This window comes from Heterocephalus glaber, unplaced genomic scaffold (genome assembly GCF_053883595.1).
Source record: "Heterocephalus glaber isolate CG9 unplaced genomic scaffold, H.glaber_assembly_v1.0 deba00001452, whole genome shotgun sequence".
Lineage (NCBI taxonomy): Eukaryota > Metazoa > Chordata > Mammalia > Rodentia > Bathyergidae > Heterocephalus > Heterocephalus glaber.
Window position 1 is genome coordinate 8,386,313 of NW_028258302.1, and position 14,001 is coordinate 8,400,313.

At 36.7% G+C, this 14,001-nt stretch overlaps 1 protein-coding gene across 7 annotated transcripts in view; it reads right to left on the reverse strand.

Annotated features, from left to right (window-relative positions):
* Window positions 1-6,534: 6,534 nt before the first annotated feature.
* Zmym1 (zinc finger MYM-type containing 1) overlaps window positions 6,535-14,001 on the reverse strand; it is a 29,369-nt gene continuing 21,902 nt past the window's right edge. For 6 of the 7 annotated variants that reach the window (XM_087215328.1, XM_021263300.2, XM_087215323.1 and 3 more), the window contains 4 exons: window positions 13,323-13,476; window positions 10,664-10,801; window positions 10,452-10,489; window positions 6,535-10,090 (listed from right to left, as the gene is read on the reverse strand). In XM_087215328.1, coding sequence (XP_087071454.1) covers window positions 7,799-10,090; window positions 10,452-10,489; window positions 10,664-10,801; window positions 13,323-13,476 — 2,622 coding nt within the window. In that variant the 3' untranslated portion in view covers window positions 6,535-7,798. The remainder of the gene's footprint in view (window positions 10,091-10,451; window positions 10,490-10,663; window positions 10,802-13,322; window positions 13,477-14,001) is intronic. The other variant, XM_087215326.1, reaches the window with a different exon arrangement.

Here is a 14,001-nt window from a genome sequence, read left to right on the forward strand (position 1 = left end):
AAAATTCCACAATTCTTCTCTATTGATTTTATATGGAATGTATTTTCCTATACTTTTAGGAGGGAGAGATGGGATGGAATAGCATTTTGGCCTGAAGGCTCATGAAATTCTATTACTTTTCATAAAGTGACTAAATAGCCTAGTACTTCTTGAGCTCTGCTTCACCTGCTTCTCTTGCTCATTTCTATCTATACCTTCTCTTCTTTGCTCAATTTTTAATTTATGATGTTAGTAGGATTTTGTTTTGAAATGAAGCATTATAAAGACCTAGGCCACTCCAACATCTTCACAACTTAGCACAGTTGCTTTAAATTCATCAGCAAATGGGAGTCTGTAGAGAGCTTGTTTTGGCTGTTCTGAAGTTGACCAGATAATGGTTTTCAGTGAAAACCTGTGGCTTTCCTATTCTTTTTTTTTTTTAATGAACCTCATTTATTATTAAAAAAATGCAATAGAAGCAAAAATGGAGAGGACAGTATCAGCATGGTCTAGTTCTTGGAGCCAACAAGAAATAAAATGCCTATGGTGATAATAAACCAAACCACGAGTAGCAAGCTCATCAGTAACAAAATTACCTCCAATTGATGGAAGGTGACCAAAGCTAGATATAAAGTAAAACTCATTGCCATAAATGCTTTCATTTCAATCAGCAATAAAAACAAATTATAAGCAGTGACTATATATTGGAAGCTTACAGTGGGGCAGAGCCCGCATGTTGATCTTTTTCATTTAAGGGTCACTACTAGTACGTACGTGGTGGGTACCTTTTGCTGTTCTTCACAATACTGGTGAGTTGTTGGCCTTATGTCTTTCAAATGGTCTGCCTGCCAGAAGTGGAGCCTGTTAAAAGCTGAAATGATGCCCAGGTAGAGTGCCCCAGCTACATAACAGGTGGTGCTGTTGTGGGCTGGGGCAGGGGTCAAGCAATGTTCTTGTCACCAACGTTCAGAAAGGATTGCCAGGTTGCTCAAAGGAGCTGATGAGACTGAAGCAAGGACAGCAGGTGCATTTCCTTCATAGGTCGGACCTTTATCAGTGAAAATAATGCATAGCTACAGAGCAATTGGGAATGTTTGTGTTTGTGGGGTAGGTACTGGATCTCTGAAAGGAATGCCTCCATTTATAGGGTTCTCACTTATGCTTTATATTGTGGCTGCATGGCTTGTGACAAAAAAAGAATTTTCATTGTAATGATTAAACAAATTCTTCCAAGGCCACCCAAGAAAATCAAATTTAGGGTAGTGGTACTAGTAGGTGAATACTCTAGAGTTTGTCTTGGCAGGTGAGTTTTAAATGTATCCAAATGCAAAGCTCTTGTCTGAAATGAGTGTAAATGAAATTACCGTTCAGGACAGCGTACTCCTGGAGCAGGCCCTTATAGCTGTTACTTCCTTCAGGACCGTTTCCATGGACATAGTCTCAGGGAATTTTTGAAAAGTGGGCAACTTGGTGGGCAATAGTCTGCTTTCTTTACGAAGCCTTTGGAACAGAGGCTACACTTGTATGGCTTCTCCCATGTAGCTTCTTCTGTGTATCATCAGGCTCTATCTGTACCTGTAGCTTTTCTTACAATATTCACAAATAAATGGTCTCTCTTCAGTGTGCATTCTCTGGTGCTCAATAAGTTGCCCACCGATTAAAGCATTCTGCACAGGTCAGGCACTCATGACTCTTTCCCTCACTGTGAATTTTCCAGGGCTGATAGGGTGGATCAAAGTGTAAAGAACTGCCTATACACAGGGCATTGATAGGTCTGTTTTTCAAGATGTTTTCTCTCATGCTCTGAAAGGTGTGCCAGCTGAGTGAATTAGATGCTGCACTGGGTCTCTCCTTTGTGTGAATATTCTGGTGCCTATCAAGGTCTGACTGGTGAAGGAATCCTTTCCCACATTTGGGACAGTTGTAACCTAGCTCTCCTGAATTTCTGGGTGACAAGGAAGTAGCTTAGTTATGAGTAGTTATAGGTAAACTGTGGTCCACACTCAAGGTAACAATAAGAATTTGTACTGGAAGGCTTTTGCTTGTTGGTCCTAGGTTTCAGACCTAGTTCAGACAAAGTTCTGGTTTGAACTTTGGGATGCCTCTCTTAGAAAGGGGTTCTGGGTGTCCACAGACTCTGTGCCAATGCTAAGTAGCTCTCCTGAGGATGTTTCCTGGGAAACTTCCAGATATTCACAGTTGTCCAGTAAGTTATGACCATGAATGGTGTTCCTATCTCTCTTGAAGTCAATCATTCCAAGCTTTTGGAACCCCACAGTCCCTTTGTGCACAGCTGTTCTCAACGCTCCAGTGGATAGCTCCAGTCAGGCTGTGGTACTGCCTGTCCAGGGTCCAGATGCCTGAAGGCATCTGCCAGCAGCATGATAGTTCAGGCCCTCTGGGCCTGCCTGTAGACTCCTGGCACTGGGGCCTCCTAGACTGGTCCATTAACAGGAGTGCAGGTGACTCCATGCACATTTCTGGCAGCAGTGATGCCATTCCAAACGGCTCCAGTTCTTTGAAGAGTATGTCACGCATGTCAAACTGATGCCTCTTTGTTCTCAAACTCATGTTCTCTTTGTAAGTGCTCTATCAGTGCAAATAGTTTCTCTCTACTCTCTGGGCCATGTGCGCTCATCTGCATCTCTATTTCTGTGGGCAGTACAGTGAGGAATTGTTCCAGCACAAGCAGCTTCAGGACTTATGCTATGGAGTGTATCTTTGGTTTCAGCCACTAATAGCAAAGCTCTCATAGTCTGTTTTCCTAAGGCTGTGCTGCTTCACTGTACTGGAACTGCCTGAAGTGCATGTGGGAGACTTCACATTCAGTGTCATAGTCACGCAACATGGGATTGAGTGGACAGCAAGATGGCCTGGATCGTACAACCCTGTTCCATAGGGATGGTGCTTTTTCAGTTGTTCACTGTTGATCAGAGCCTGAGGTTCAGGTTCTAATTTGTTTTTCTCTGAAATCACTTGGAAGGGGGATATACACAGTTTGTAGTTGGCTGGCTCCAAGGCAGGGTGGCATGGCAGAGAGGTATCACAGAGGAGAAACAGTGCATGGCAAAGCAGGGAGAAGGCAATGAAATAGCAAGCAGCACCAAGCCTGACTTCTTACTGGCTTTCCTATTCTTAAGTACATCAGATATTCCATTGTCTTTTCTCCACTGCATTCTATATAGTCAATAGCATTCTTACAGCTGCTTTTAAGTTCATCACTACCTAATTATATTTTGGGGTTATGGGGTATTAGTCACTAAGATTTGCTCTAAACGCTGTGGATCAGTTTCTGCTTTAACTATACTAGTCATTGTATTTATAGAGGGATTTGGGGCGATTAAAATATGACACAGCTATTTGTGACATCTTTTTTATTTAATATACTTTTGGTAGTTACTATTTTTATTATTTAGGAATATTGTATTTATAAGTGACAATGGTTTATGAGGTAGCAGAGAATGGTGATTGAAAAGATGCACTCTGGGCTGGGGATTTAGCTCAGTGGTTTTGCTGCCTGCTGTGCAAGCGCAAGGACCTGAGTTTGATCCCCAGTACCAAAAATAAATAAATAAATAAATAAATAAATAAATAAATAAATAAATAAAATAAGTAAGAAAAGATTCACTTTACCAGGCATGGTGGTGCATGCCAGTAATCCCAGCACTCGGGAGGCTGAGGCAGGATTGCCATTAGGTTTTTTTTTTGTCTTTTTTTGGTACTGGGGATTGAACTCAGGTCCTTGCGGTTGCGCAGCAGGTGGCAAAACCACTGAGCTAAATCCCCAGCCCTGCCATGAGTTTAAGGCCAGCTTGGACTATGTAGTGAGTTCAAGGCCAGCCTGAGCTACACAGCAAGACTCTGTCTCAAAAAAAAGGAAAAGAAAAGATGCTCTTTGGAGTAAGACTTCCTCCCCTCCTCCAGGCCTTGGAATCAGACTCATGTATGTTCTCATGTATGCTAAGCAAGCTCTCTTAACACTAAGCTACATCCCCAGCCTAGACTGTCGGTTTTCAAATCATTTTTTTGTTTTTTTGTACCGGAGTTCGAACTTGGGACCTTTTGCTTTCGAGACAGGCAGCGGCACCACTGAGTTAAATCCCTGGCCCTTCAAATCATTTTTTAACAGCTGTGTGATTCATAATGTTTCTTAGTTTCCTCTGTAAAACAGGCATTTGTGAACACTAACTTAACACATGTAAAGCACTGAGAAAAGTACTAGGTTACTTAGTAGGTATTCAACAAACATATCTGTTACACTTAATGTAGTTTTCTTTTGCAAGACTTTTTTTTTTTGGGTACTGGGGATCAAACTGGGGCCTTGAGCTTGTGAGGTAGGCAGCAGAACCACTGAGCTAAATTCCCATGCCAGTCCATATGGACTTTAACAAAAACAATACTAACTCTCATTCTATGAAAAGCCTGAGAGATCACAGAAAATGAATGAAAATTAAAAAAACCAAATTGGTAGCCAAAGCTGACTTCATAGCCTTCAGCACCTTAACTACAAAAGAATGAAAAATATATTCAATAAGCAGTCAGGCTGGGGATTTAGCTCAGTGGTTTCACTGCCTACTGTACAAGCTCAAGGACCCGAGTTCGATCCCCAGTTCCAAAAAAAAAAGAATAAGCAGTCACTATTAGAGGTTAAGTGTCTTCTGCTTCTGAAAGTAGAAATCAATGTAATAGGAGAAAGAGGATGAATACCACCAAATAATGGCAACAATGTGGAAAACAGAGACATTCATACATTGGGAGGAATGGGAAAAAATGATATGCGTAACGTCTAATTAAAGTAGAAGATGAATATAGCCTAAACTGTCACATCCACTTCTAGGTTAAGTATGCTAGAACAGATAAACCCAACTGGTATGCTAAGGATGGGCAGCTGGGTGAGGCCTGAAATGGCGACAGATCCTCCAAACTTCATTATTTTATTCAAGTATAGTATGCAAGTATTCTTTCCTATACTATCATTAATGTACATGATGGCAAGCAATCTCCTCTTCTATTATCTTACTGGATTACTACATTAGAAAATCAAGTTTCATTGACATCCAGGGCCTTATTTAATTCTCTGATGCATTTCTAGCAGCTAGCATAGTATGTGGTATATAATACTAGCTCAATAATTATCTGTTGAATGTACAAGTGCCTAACACATAAAATGTTCATTTGAATATTATAAAAGTGCAATTAGAAACTATATAAATTACTCATTTAAATAAAGGATTTACTAATATAATTATTCGATGAAATACTATTCAGCCATCAAATGAACTAGAGATCCTTATGTAAACCTCAAAAACAACACTGAGTGAAAAAATAAACTCCAGAAAGACATGTATACTGCACCTTATATAAAAATCTGTTAACATATAAAACTAGATTATGTATTAAGTACAAAATTATTTTTATATATATTTCTTCCATCTGGGGAAAACAAAAGGGAAAAGGTAACAGGAAAACATTTGCAAGAGCGTTCAAATCAATCTATGATATTTTATTTCTGAAATAAAAATCTAGAGCACACTAAAAGTTATGATTTGATAGGATTAGATGTTACGTGGGATCTTTGTATTCTTAAATATATTAAAACTCTAAATATTAAATTTTATGTATGGTTTTAAAAACCTTAATTAAAAAAAGTAGGAAAAAAAAAAGTGAGGGAGGACTGATAAAAAAATGAAGAGGGCCGGGGATTTAGCTCAGTGGTTCCACCACCTGCCTTGTAAGCACAAGGTCCCGAGTTCGATCCCTGGTACCAAAAAAAAAAGAAGAGATTGGGCATGGTGGTGCATACTTGTAATCTCAGCTACTTATGCGGCCTGGGCACAAGGATCGTAAATTCAAGACCAGTTTGGGCAACTTAGACCGTGTCTCAAAGAAAAGGGGGAGGTAGGTTTGCAGCTCAGAGGTAGGTTGCTTTGCTGAGGATGTGCAAAGCCCTCGGTTCAGTTCCCAAAACAGAACAACAAAAAAGTATACTGAAGAAATTAAGAATATTTCCACAACTCTAATCAAAAAACTTGAAACAAAGCCTCAAAAAAATCCTCTTTGTAGAAAAATTACAAATTATAAAAATTGATAAACTGCTAAAGAAAGGTATCAGAGAAATATTCCTCAAAAAAACAAAAGATCTCAAACTCAATTGTTTTTTTCTAAGTTATTAAAAAAACCCTTTAAATTTCCTTAAATAATCTTCCTGTGTACTATTCCACATTGTGTAATAAATGAAATATGCAATCTTGGTACAATGCTGAGATTTCAGAAGACTGGCACAATTACTTAGATCTGTATTTTATATATATGCCACCACACTGATCTTACAGACCAAAACAGGTGACAGGCTTAGGAAGTTTACAGATGAAATTTTACACTTGAAAGTTTTAGGTGTGCTAGAATTCCAAACTGCTTCAAAGAGATCATTTAAAATTGGACTCCATTATTTGTAACACTGCATTTCTTTGAATCTTTGAAGAACAGATTTCCTTTGTTATTAAAAATTTTATAAACTATAAGGAAGGAAATAAAGTATAAAGAAAGAAAGAGTCCTTTCTTTGGAGGTTATTTATTTACAAAGTCATATTTTCATAAAATAGCTTAATAATTTTTGTTGTGTCATTCAGTTGGAATACAGAAACCCAAAACATCGATCTTTTAATTTTTATGTTTAAATGTGACAGTTCATAAAAAGAAAATACAAATGGCCCAAATAAACAGATGTTTAACCTTATTCTTAAATGAGAATTCCACGGAAATTAAAATACCACTTTTCAACTAACAAATTGGCAAAGACCAAAACATTTGATAACCTTGTTTATAAACATTTGAGGAGCCAGCCTGGTGGTGCAAACTTGTAATCCCAGCACTCAAGAGGCTGCAGCAGGAAGATTGCTGAACTACACAGGGAGACCCTGTCTCAAAACCAAAACAAAACAGTAACACACACACACACACACACACACGCACACGCACACGCACAAGCAGATGGGGGAAAATGGGGACACGTGTACATTGTTGGTAGGACCATAAATTGGCATAATCCTCGTAGAAAGCAATTTTCCAACATGTCAAAAATTAAAATGCAAAAAATAGTCACAGTAACACACACCTGTAATCCTAGCTACTTGTGAGGTTGAAGCAGATGGATCATGAGTTTGAGGGCAGCCTAGGAAACACATCTCATTAAAAAAAAAAAGTACAAACCTTCTGACTTAGGAATTCTAATTTTACATTTTACAGTAATTTATTATGTACAAATGACCTATGCACAATGTATTAAGGTATATTTATACAATATAACATTCTGTAGTTGTAAAAAATATCAACTATTTACTGATATCAGACAATCTCAAAAATATCACATGTAGAAAGGACAAGCTGAAGACCAATGTACACTGTATTGTATCTCTTATGGAAAATATCTCTAAGAAGATATTTAAGGAACTGATAAGACTTTAGGAAGGAGGAACTGAAAAAGGGAAGGAAACCTTTTCATTGTATATTATTCAATGTCTTTTGAATGTGAATACAAATTCTTTTGGGAAAAAAAATTGTTTTTCTTAAAAGAGTTTATTTTAAGATGAGAATTAGGATTCCAAGCTGAGCACACTGTCATGCTTTAGTCCTAGCTACTTGGCAGGTTGAGGCAGGAGAATCACTTGAGCTCACAAGTTCCAGACCAGGTATGGGAAACATATCTCATCCCAAAAAAATAAATAGATAAATTAAAAAAAAAAATCAAAACCACAACAGGAAAACCAGGTTTCCAGCAGACACAAGTCTTTTAAGACACAATTAGCAGGTATTGTATTTCTTACATTTGACGGATAAACTTTTCTATAATTCTACTGAGTCTTTCAGGCTCCATCAATTTATTTACCAACTCCTGCTCAACAGCCATTAGGGCCAGGCCACTGAGCTTCTCTTGTCCCATGGTATGAAATAAATACGTTTTAAGACGAGGCAGTGTAGAAAATGAGTTTTCATTACTTGCTGAAGTAACTGGCCAAGACAAAGCAATATGTAACAGCTTTGAGATACAAGGAATATTATTGTGAAGACCATGTTGAATAAACAAATAGCCAAGTGTAATGAAATTGATGGAAGCATAATCTATGACAAAGTTGAGCTTTGCATAATGCCGATAAAATCTAAGTTCAGGGATAATATCTGCATCAAGCTTATAAAATTCTTGAATATGTTTGGCTGTTGCTTCATTTAATGGTTCATTCCATTTAAATAACAGCTCTGAAATTTGCTTCATTTTACAATAATCAAACTCTGAAAAATATAATTTAAAATTTTGTAATATAGTATCTAATCCTTGGTAATAAATATTAATTTTATATTGTTCTTCTGTTGAAGTAGGAAAAAACACATTCTCTGAATTGCCAAGATCTATAGTTTTCTGAATTTTTCTTCTTTTTTGAAGAGAAGGCTTTTCAACTTCAAAATCTTTACTGATAATTTTTCTACATATTTCCTCTGCTCCATCCCAGAGAGTTTTGAAATATACATCATTTCTTTCAGATGATAAACATTCCAAAATTGCTTCTATTTTTGAAGACAAAGAAAAAATGTCCATGGTTTCACTTTGAAGCTCTTTGGAAAGAATTCCTGTAACACTTAACACTCGATAAAGAAATTTCAAACAAAAAACAAACTCAAATTTGGAAACTAGTGTTAGTAAATCATTCAATTCATCAGCCAAACTTGTGTTTGAGGAATGGCTTGACACAACTTCCAGTGTTTCAATAATGTCTGGAAGTCTCTCAATCACAGATAACAATGTACGGTCATGGACTATCCAACATGACTGTGATGTATGTTTACTGCATGTTTTGTTTTGACTTAGCTTACAAATGTCTCGAAAATTCGCTAGCATTTCCCCAGACATATAAATAGTGTTGAACAAAGAACTGAGAGTATGTAGAGCACCTCGGAGTTCTTTTATTTCGTTACAAAACCTAATTACTGCTAAATCAAAAAAATGTGCATAACAATGTACATATAGAGCTCTTGGCTCTTCCTTCTTGAATTCTGCTGCAATTTCATTAAATTTTACTCTCAGATTAGTGGTACTATCATAGGCCTGGCCACAAATATTATTAAAATCAACTCCAATTTGCTGCAGATAAGTTTTGATACTCCTGTGTAAGTGGGTCCCAGTCTTCTCTTCAATATCAACAAAACCCAAGAATCTTTCCTTAATTATGATAGCTTTTGATGTTTTTTGTGGGTATCTTACACAAATTGAAAGTTGTTCTTTGGTGGCATTAGTTATCTCATCGCATATAATTGAAAAAGCTGAGGAGAGATTGATGTCATTCACAATATCCTGCAACATTTCCATCTTTATTATTTCAAAAATATCAGCTTGGATTTGTGTACTATTATAGAAGTCAACTTGTGAATTCATGAGTTGATACATTTCTTCTCCTTTATCTTTTGCTCTGATTTCTAACAATTCTAAAAAATTGCCTTTATTCACAGAAGAAACAGAATGGTCATCTCCTCTTAAGGGTAAACACTGCTTCCCAAGAAATAAAATATTTTCAACTATAAGCTTTAGGTACTTTTTTTGCTCCTCAATCTGTTTTGGATGATTAGATAAATCATCACTGACAGTTTCATCACAGAACTGGTATTTCCTCCAAAACTGCAAGGACTTCAAATGCATTTCACTTTTTTCATGCTTTCTGAATTTTTCCAGCGTTTTTTTCCAATTAGAAGTTTCTTGGGTTACAAATGACTCTCCTCCATAGCTAAAACTTTTTTGGCAGAACAACTGGCATGAATAACAAAATGTTACATCTTTTTTAACACTGTTATTTAAGCGCTGACGATTTGAACGCCAAGATTTTCTAATACTTTGTGGTTTATCTTTAACTTTTTGCACTTTAGAAGTAAATTTTGGAGGATGACAGAGTCCATTACTTGATTTCACACTGTATGCAGGATCCTGGTCTAACACTTCATCTTTTTGTGCTTCTATGCTGGAACAAGCTGTCTGCTGACTGAGTACTGATGATGATGGCAAAAGGTTTGGCTGTTCCATACCATTAGCAACACTACTACTTGATTCCCTGGGTGAACTCTTTGAAATCTTTGGGTAAAATGATAAAATAAAACTTGTTTTAGCAGTTTTCAAATAAAACATCCAACACATCTATCCTGATAACACAGTTAAATAAATTACAGTACGAACTTCTCGGTGGGGGACACTAACAATTACTTATAACTAATCTGTTTGCAATCTAGATTCAGTATTAAATGTTAAAAGAAACCTTTTGGTATATAATTTAAAAGTAATTTTTACTGCTTGGATGCCTAGAATTGTTTACTCCCAAAGAGGGGAGATATGACTAATAAGACTTCTGTGTAAACATTCTTATAAACACATACATGCATGCATACATAATTTGTTTATCAAAGATAGTAGCCAAAAAAATTAGGATAAAACTTACATCCATAATGACATTTTCTGTTATTGAAGAAACTGTACCTGTTAAAATAAATTGAAGCATAAATTCAAGATCTCATACTATCATCTATAAAATAGCATCATAAACTGTAATGACATTTCGTATCAGGAAACAAAACCAATATTTAACAAATAAATAGATTCATCAAGCATGACGAAACTGTTTATGTCAAATGTCTTTACATCAACTTTTACCTTGTAAGATGTCTGTGTTCACAATGGGCAGGGCAGCATGATTATCTGCTAATGACATTATATTGCTTATAACTGGAATTAAATCTTTCTTTGGAGAAAGGTGCTCCGTTGAAGCACTGTGCGTTGTGGAAACATTTACTGATGAAAATAAACAAAAATATTTCTTATAAACTGGGCAGAATCAATCAATCAGAAAGCAGTGTTTAATAAGTGTTTTGGGCTAAGGATGTAGCTCAGTGGTAGAGTGCTTACCTAGCATGTATAAACTCCAGAGCTAGATTCCCCAGCTCCACAAAAACAAAACAAAACAGAAGAAAAACAAACAAAAACCACAACATATAAAAAAACCCAAACATGGCTATTGTGGCTTTCCTCACGATAGCCTACCCTGCTTTCTCCAGGGTGTTCTTTTATCTTGCTTTTTCCTTTTTTACTCGGCCCATATTCACTCTGCAGAGCCAGTTTCTCCCTCACTCATTTTTACTTTTTCAAATAAATTTTGCCACTGCTTTTTGCAAAACAAAACAAACAAAAAACCAAACATCTTTCAAGGAACAATGCAAATATCAAATATCTTAGGTACTGTTGGGAACTAGAGTAATTTTTCTTAGGGGTTAGGAATACTCAGGTTCTTTAGAATATTAACAACATGAAACTGATAAGTTACATTACTCTATCATTTTATATCTTTTACCTTTGCACATAATTTCTCAGTACTTTTAGCATATTTGCTTGAAATTATGTATAAATAGTTGATGTTAAATTACCTCTAGTGAAGATTCTTGTAGAATCTCCTAGTAGATATTATTAACTCTTCCAGGATTCATAAAACTCAACATCAATTAAGCTAGGGTGGTATCCATGTTAGTACTACAGAGAGTTCTGTAACAAACCAGTTTATATAATGTACAAACTGCAGAGGCATCATTTAGTTGGTTGCCTGTAAATAGCACCACTGGTCCTATATGAAGGGTCACTGATAGACTACTTAGTTGGCCCAGGCTTAGTAATGCTTTCTATTTTAAAGTTGAGTGAGCTGAGGAATGAACCCAGGACCTCATGCTGGCTGGGAAAATGCCCTACCATTGAGCTATATCTCTAGCCTTTCACTGTGGAATCTTTTTTTCTTTTTTTGGAGACAGAGTCTCATTATGTAGACCAGGTTGGCCTTGAACTCATGGCAATTCTCCTGCCTCAGCCTCCTGAGGGTTGGGATCAAAGGCCTGCTCCACCACACCCTGTACCATTATGGAATCTTAAGGCATTTTCACTTACGTATACTTTGTGTAAAAAATGTAACTAAAAGCCTTATTTACACAAAGCAGAACTAAGTACAACTGAAAAAAACACACCTAGGATTGAAACCAGGGCTTTTGTGCTGAGCTACAGTCTCAAACCTTTTATTCATTTAAAAATTATTATTATTTTTTGTTGTGAGACAGGACCTCTCTACACAGTTCCGGCTGGCCTCAATCTCACTAAGTAGCCAAAGCTGGCCTTGCACTGGTGGCGATCTGATCCTCTTGCTTCAGCCTCCTGACTGCTGAGATTACAGGTGTGAGCCACCATGCCCGGCTTCAACTCTCTTAAATTTTTTATTTTGAGATAGGGTCTTGCTAAATTACAAAGTTGCCCGGGCTGGGCTTGAATTTGTGATCCTCTTGCCTAAGTCTCTCAAAGTGCTGGGATAACAGGCATGTGTGACCATGCCCAGCTAACATTCTACAGTCTATCAGAACTATTCTTACCATAAATGTACTGAAAAAACTCATTATTTATTTATTTAATCAATATTGATTTAAGTGACTCCTATGAACCAAGTCCTGTATTAGGTTCTCAATGTAAACAAATGTTAAGTATGTGAATGTATGTAAACATATTCATTTATTAAAGGATCTAAATAAAGACAAATATCCCTAACTTTTTTCCATAAATCTTACTTTTTTAAAAGTTTTTTTGAGGGTCAGGGATTTATCTCAGTGATTTCGCCACCTGCTGCGCAAGCGCAAGGACCCAAGTTCAATCCCCTGGTACTAAAAAACAAAACAAAACAAAAAACAAAAAGTTTTTTTGAGACAAGGTCTCGCTATGTAGTTCAGGCTAGACTTGAACTCACTATGTAGCCCAGGCTGGCCTTGAACTCACAGCAATTACCCTGCTTCAGCCTCCTAAATGCTGGCATTACAGGTGTGCACCACCACACCTGGATAATCTTTGTCTTAAAGAGGATTTGTATCAACACAACACAACGAAATTTACAAATAAATATTAAATCTCTAGTACAGTAGCCTTCCTTTTACACAAAAAATATCAGGAAATGCCACTCCTGATGACTCATACCCATAATACCAGCACTGAAGGATGAGACAGGAGAATCACAGGTTCAAGGCCAGCATGGGTTACTCAGTGAGATTCTGTCTTAAAATAAAAAGGACCAAGGATGTAGCTCAGGAGTAGGGTGCCCTTGGGTTCAATTCCAAAGTGCTACAAAAAGAAATAAACAAAAAACTAGAAAATAGTTCTTTGCAACATGTTTTAGACTATTTTGCCTTATAAACTGGTTTAGTTTGGAGATGAATCAAGGTTATAAATGAAAAGCAAAATGTACTTATATTCTTCAATCATCAGTAAAACTCTGAAGTGGCTAAACAAACATTACCTGTAGAAGAGTCCATCTTAGCTTTATTGTATGCAGAAAAACAATTTATAGAGCAGAAAATCTCTGTCTTCCCCAAGTCATTAGTAATCTCAATCATTTCATCTGATGGTTTCAATGATTTGTAAGGAAAAGACGTAAGTGTTTTGGTTGGTTTCTGTTTAGAGATTAAAATAATATTCACACTCCTGGCATATGTCATATATTGTTAACAAACAAAAGCATATCCACTACGACTGCTTTTAGTTGCAGCATTACAAATAATGAGAATGAAGCCAATTTTGACACTTTCTTTAAAAAAAAAAAAGCAACCAAAAACTGGGCATGGTGGCGAAAGCCTATAATACCAGCACTCAGGTGGCTGAGGCAGGAGGATTGCCTCAAATTTGAGACTAGCCTGGGCTACATAGTGAGATCAAGGCCAGCCTGAAAAAAAAAAAGGCCAAAAAAAGACAAAATAGATTGGAATGACTGAAATGGAGAAAACTGATAAATCTATTTGAAAAGTATTTTATTATTTACTGGATATATTTAACAGCAATAACAGTAATAATTACAAGTCTTTCTTCAACACCAGCTTGACTATCAATTGGAGAATGCCTTCTATTGGTGCTAAGGAGGAACCAGAAAAGGGTGCTTAACACATATTACAAGACAGTGTGTGGATCACTGTGTTTCTAGG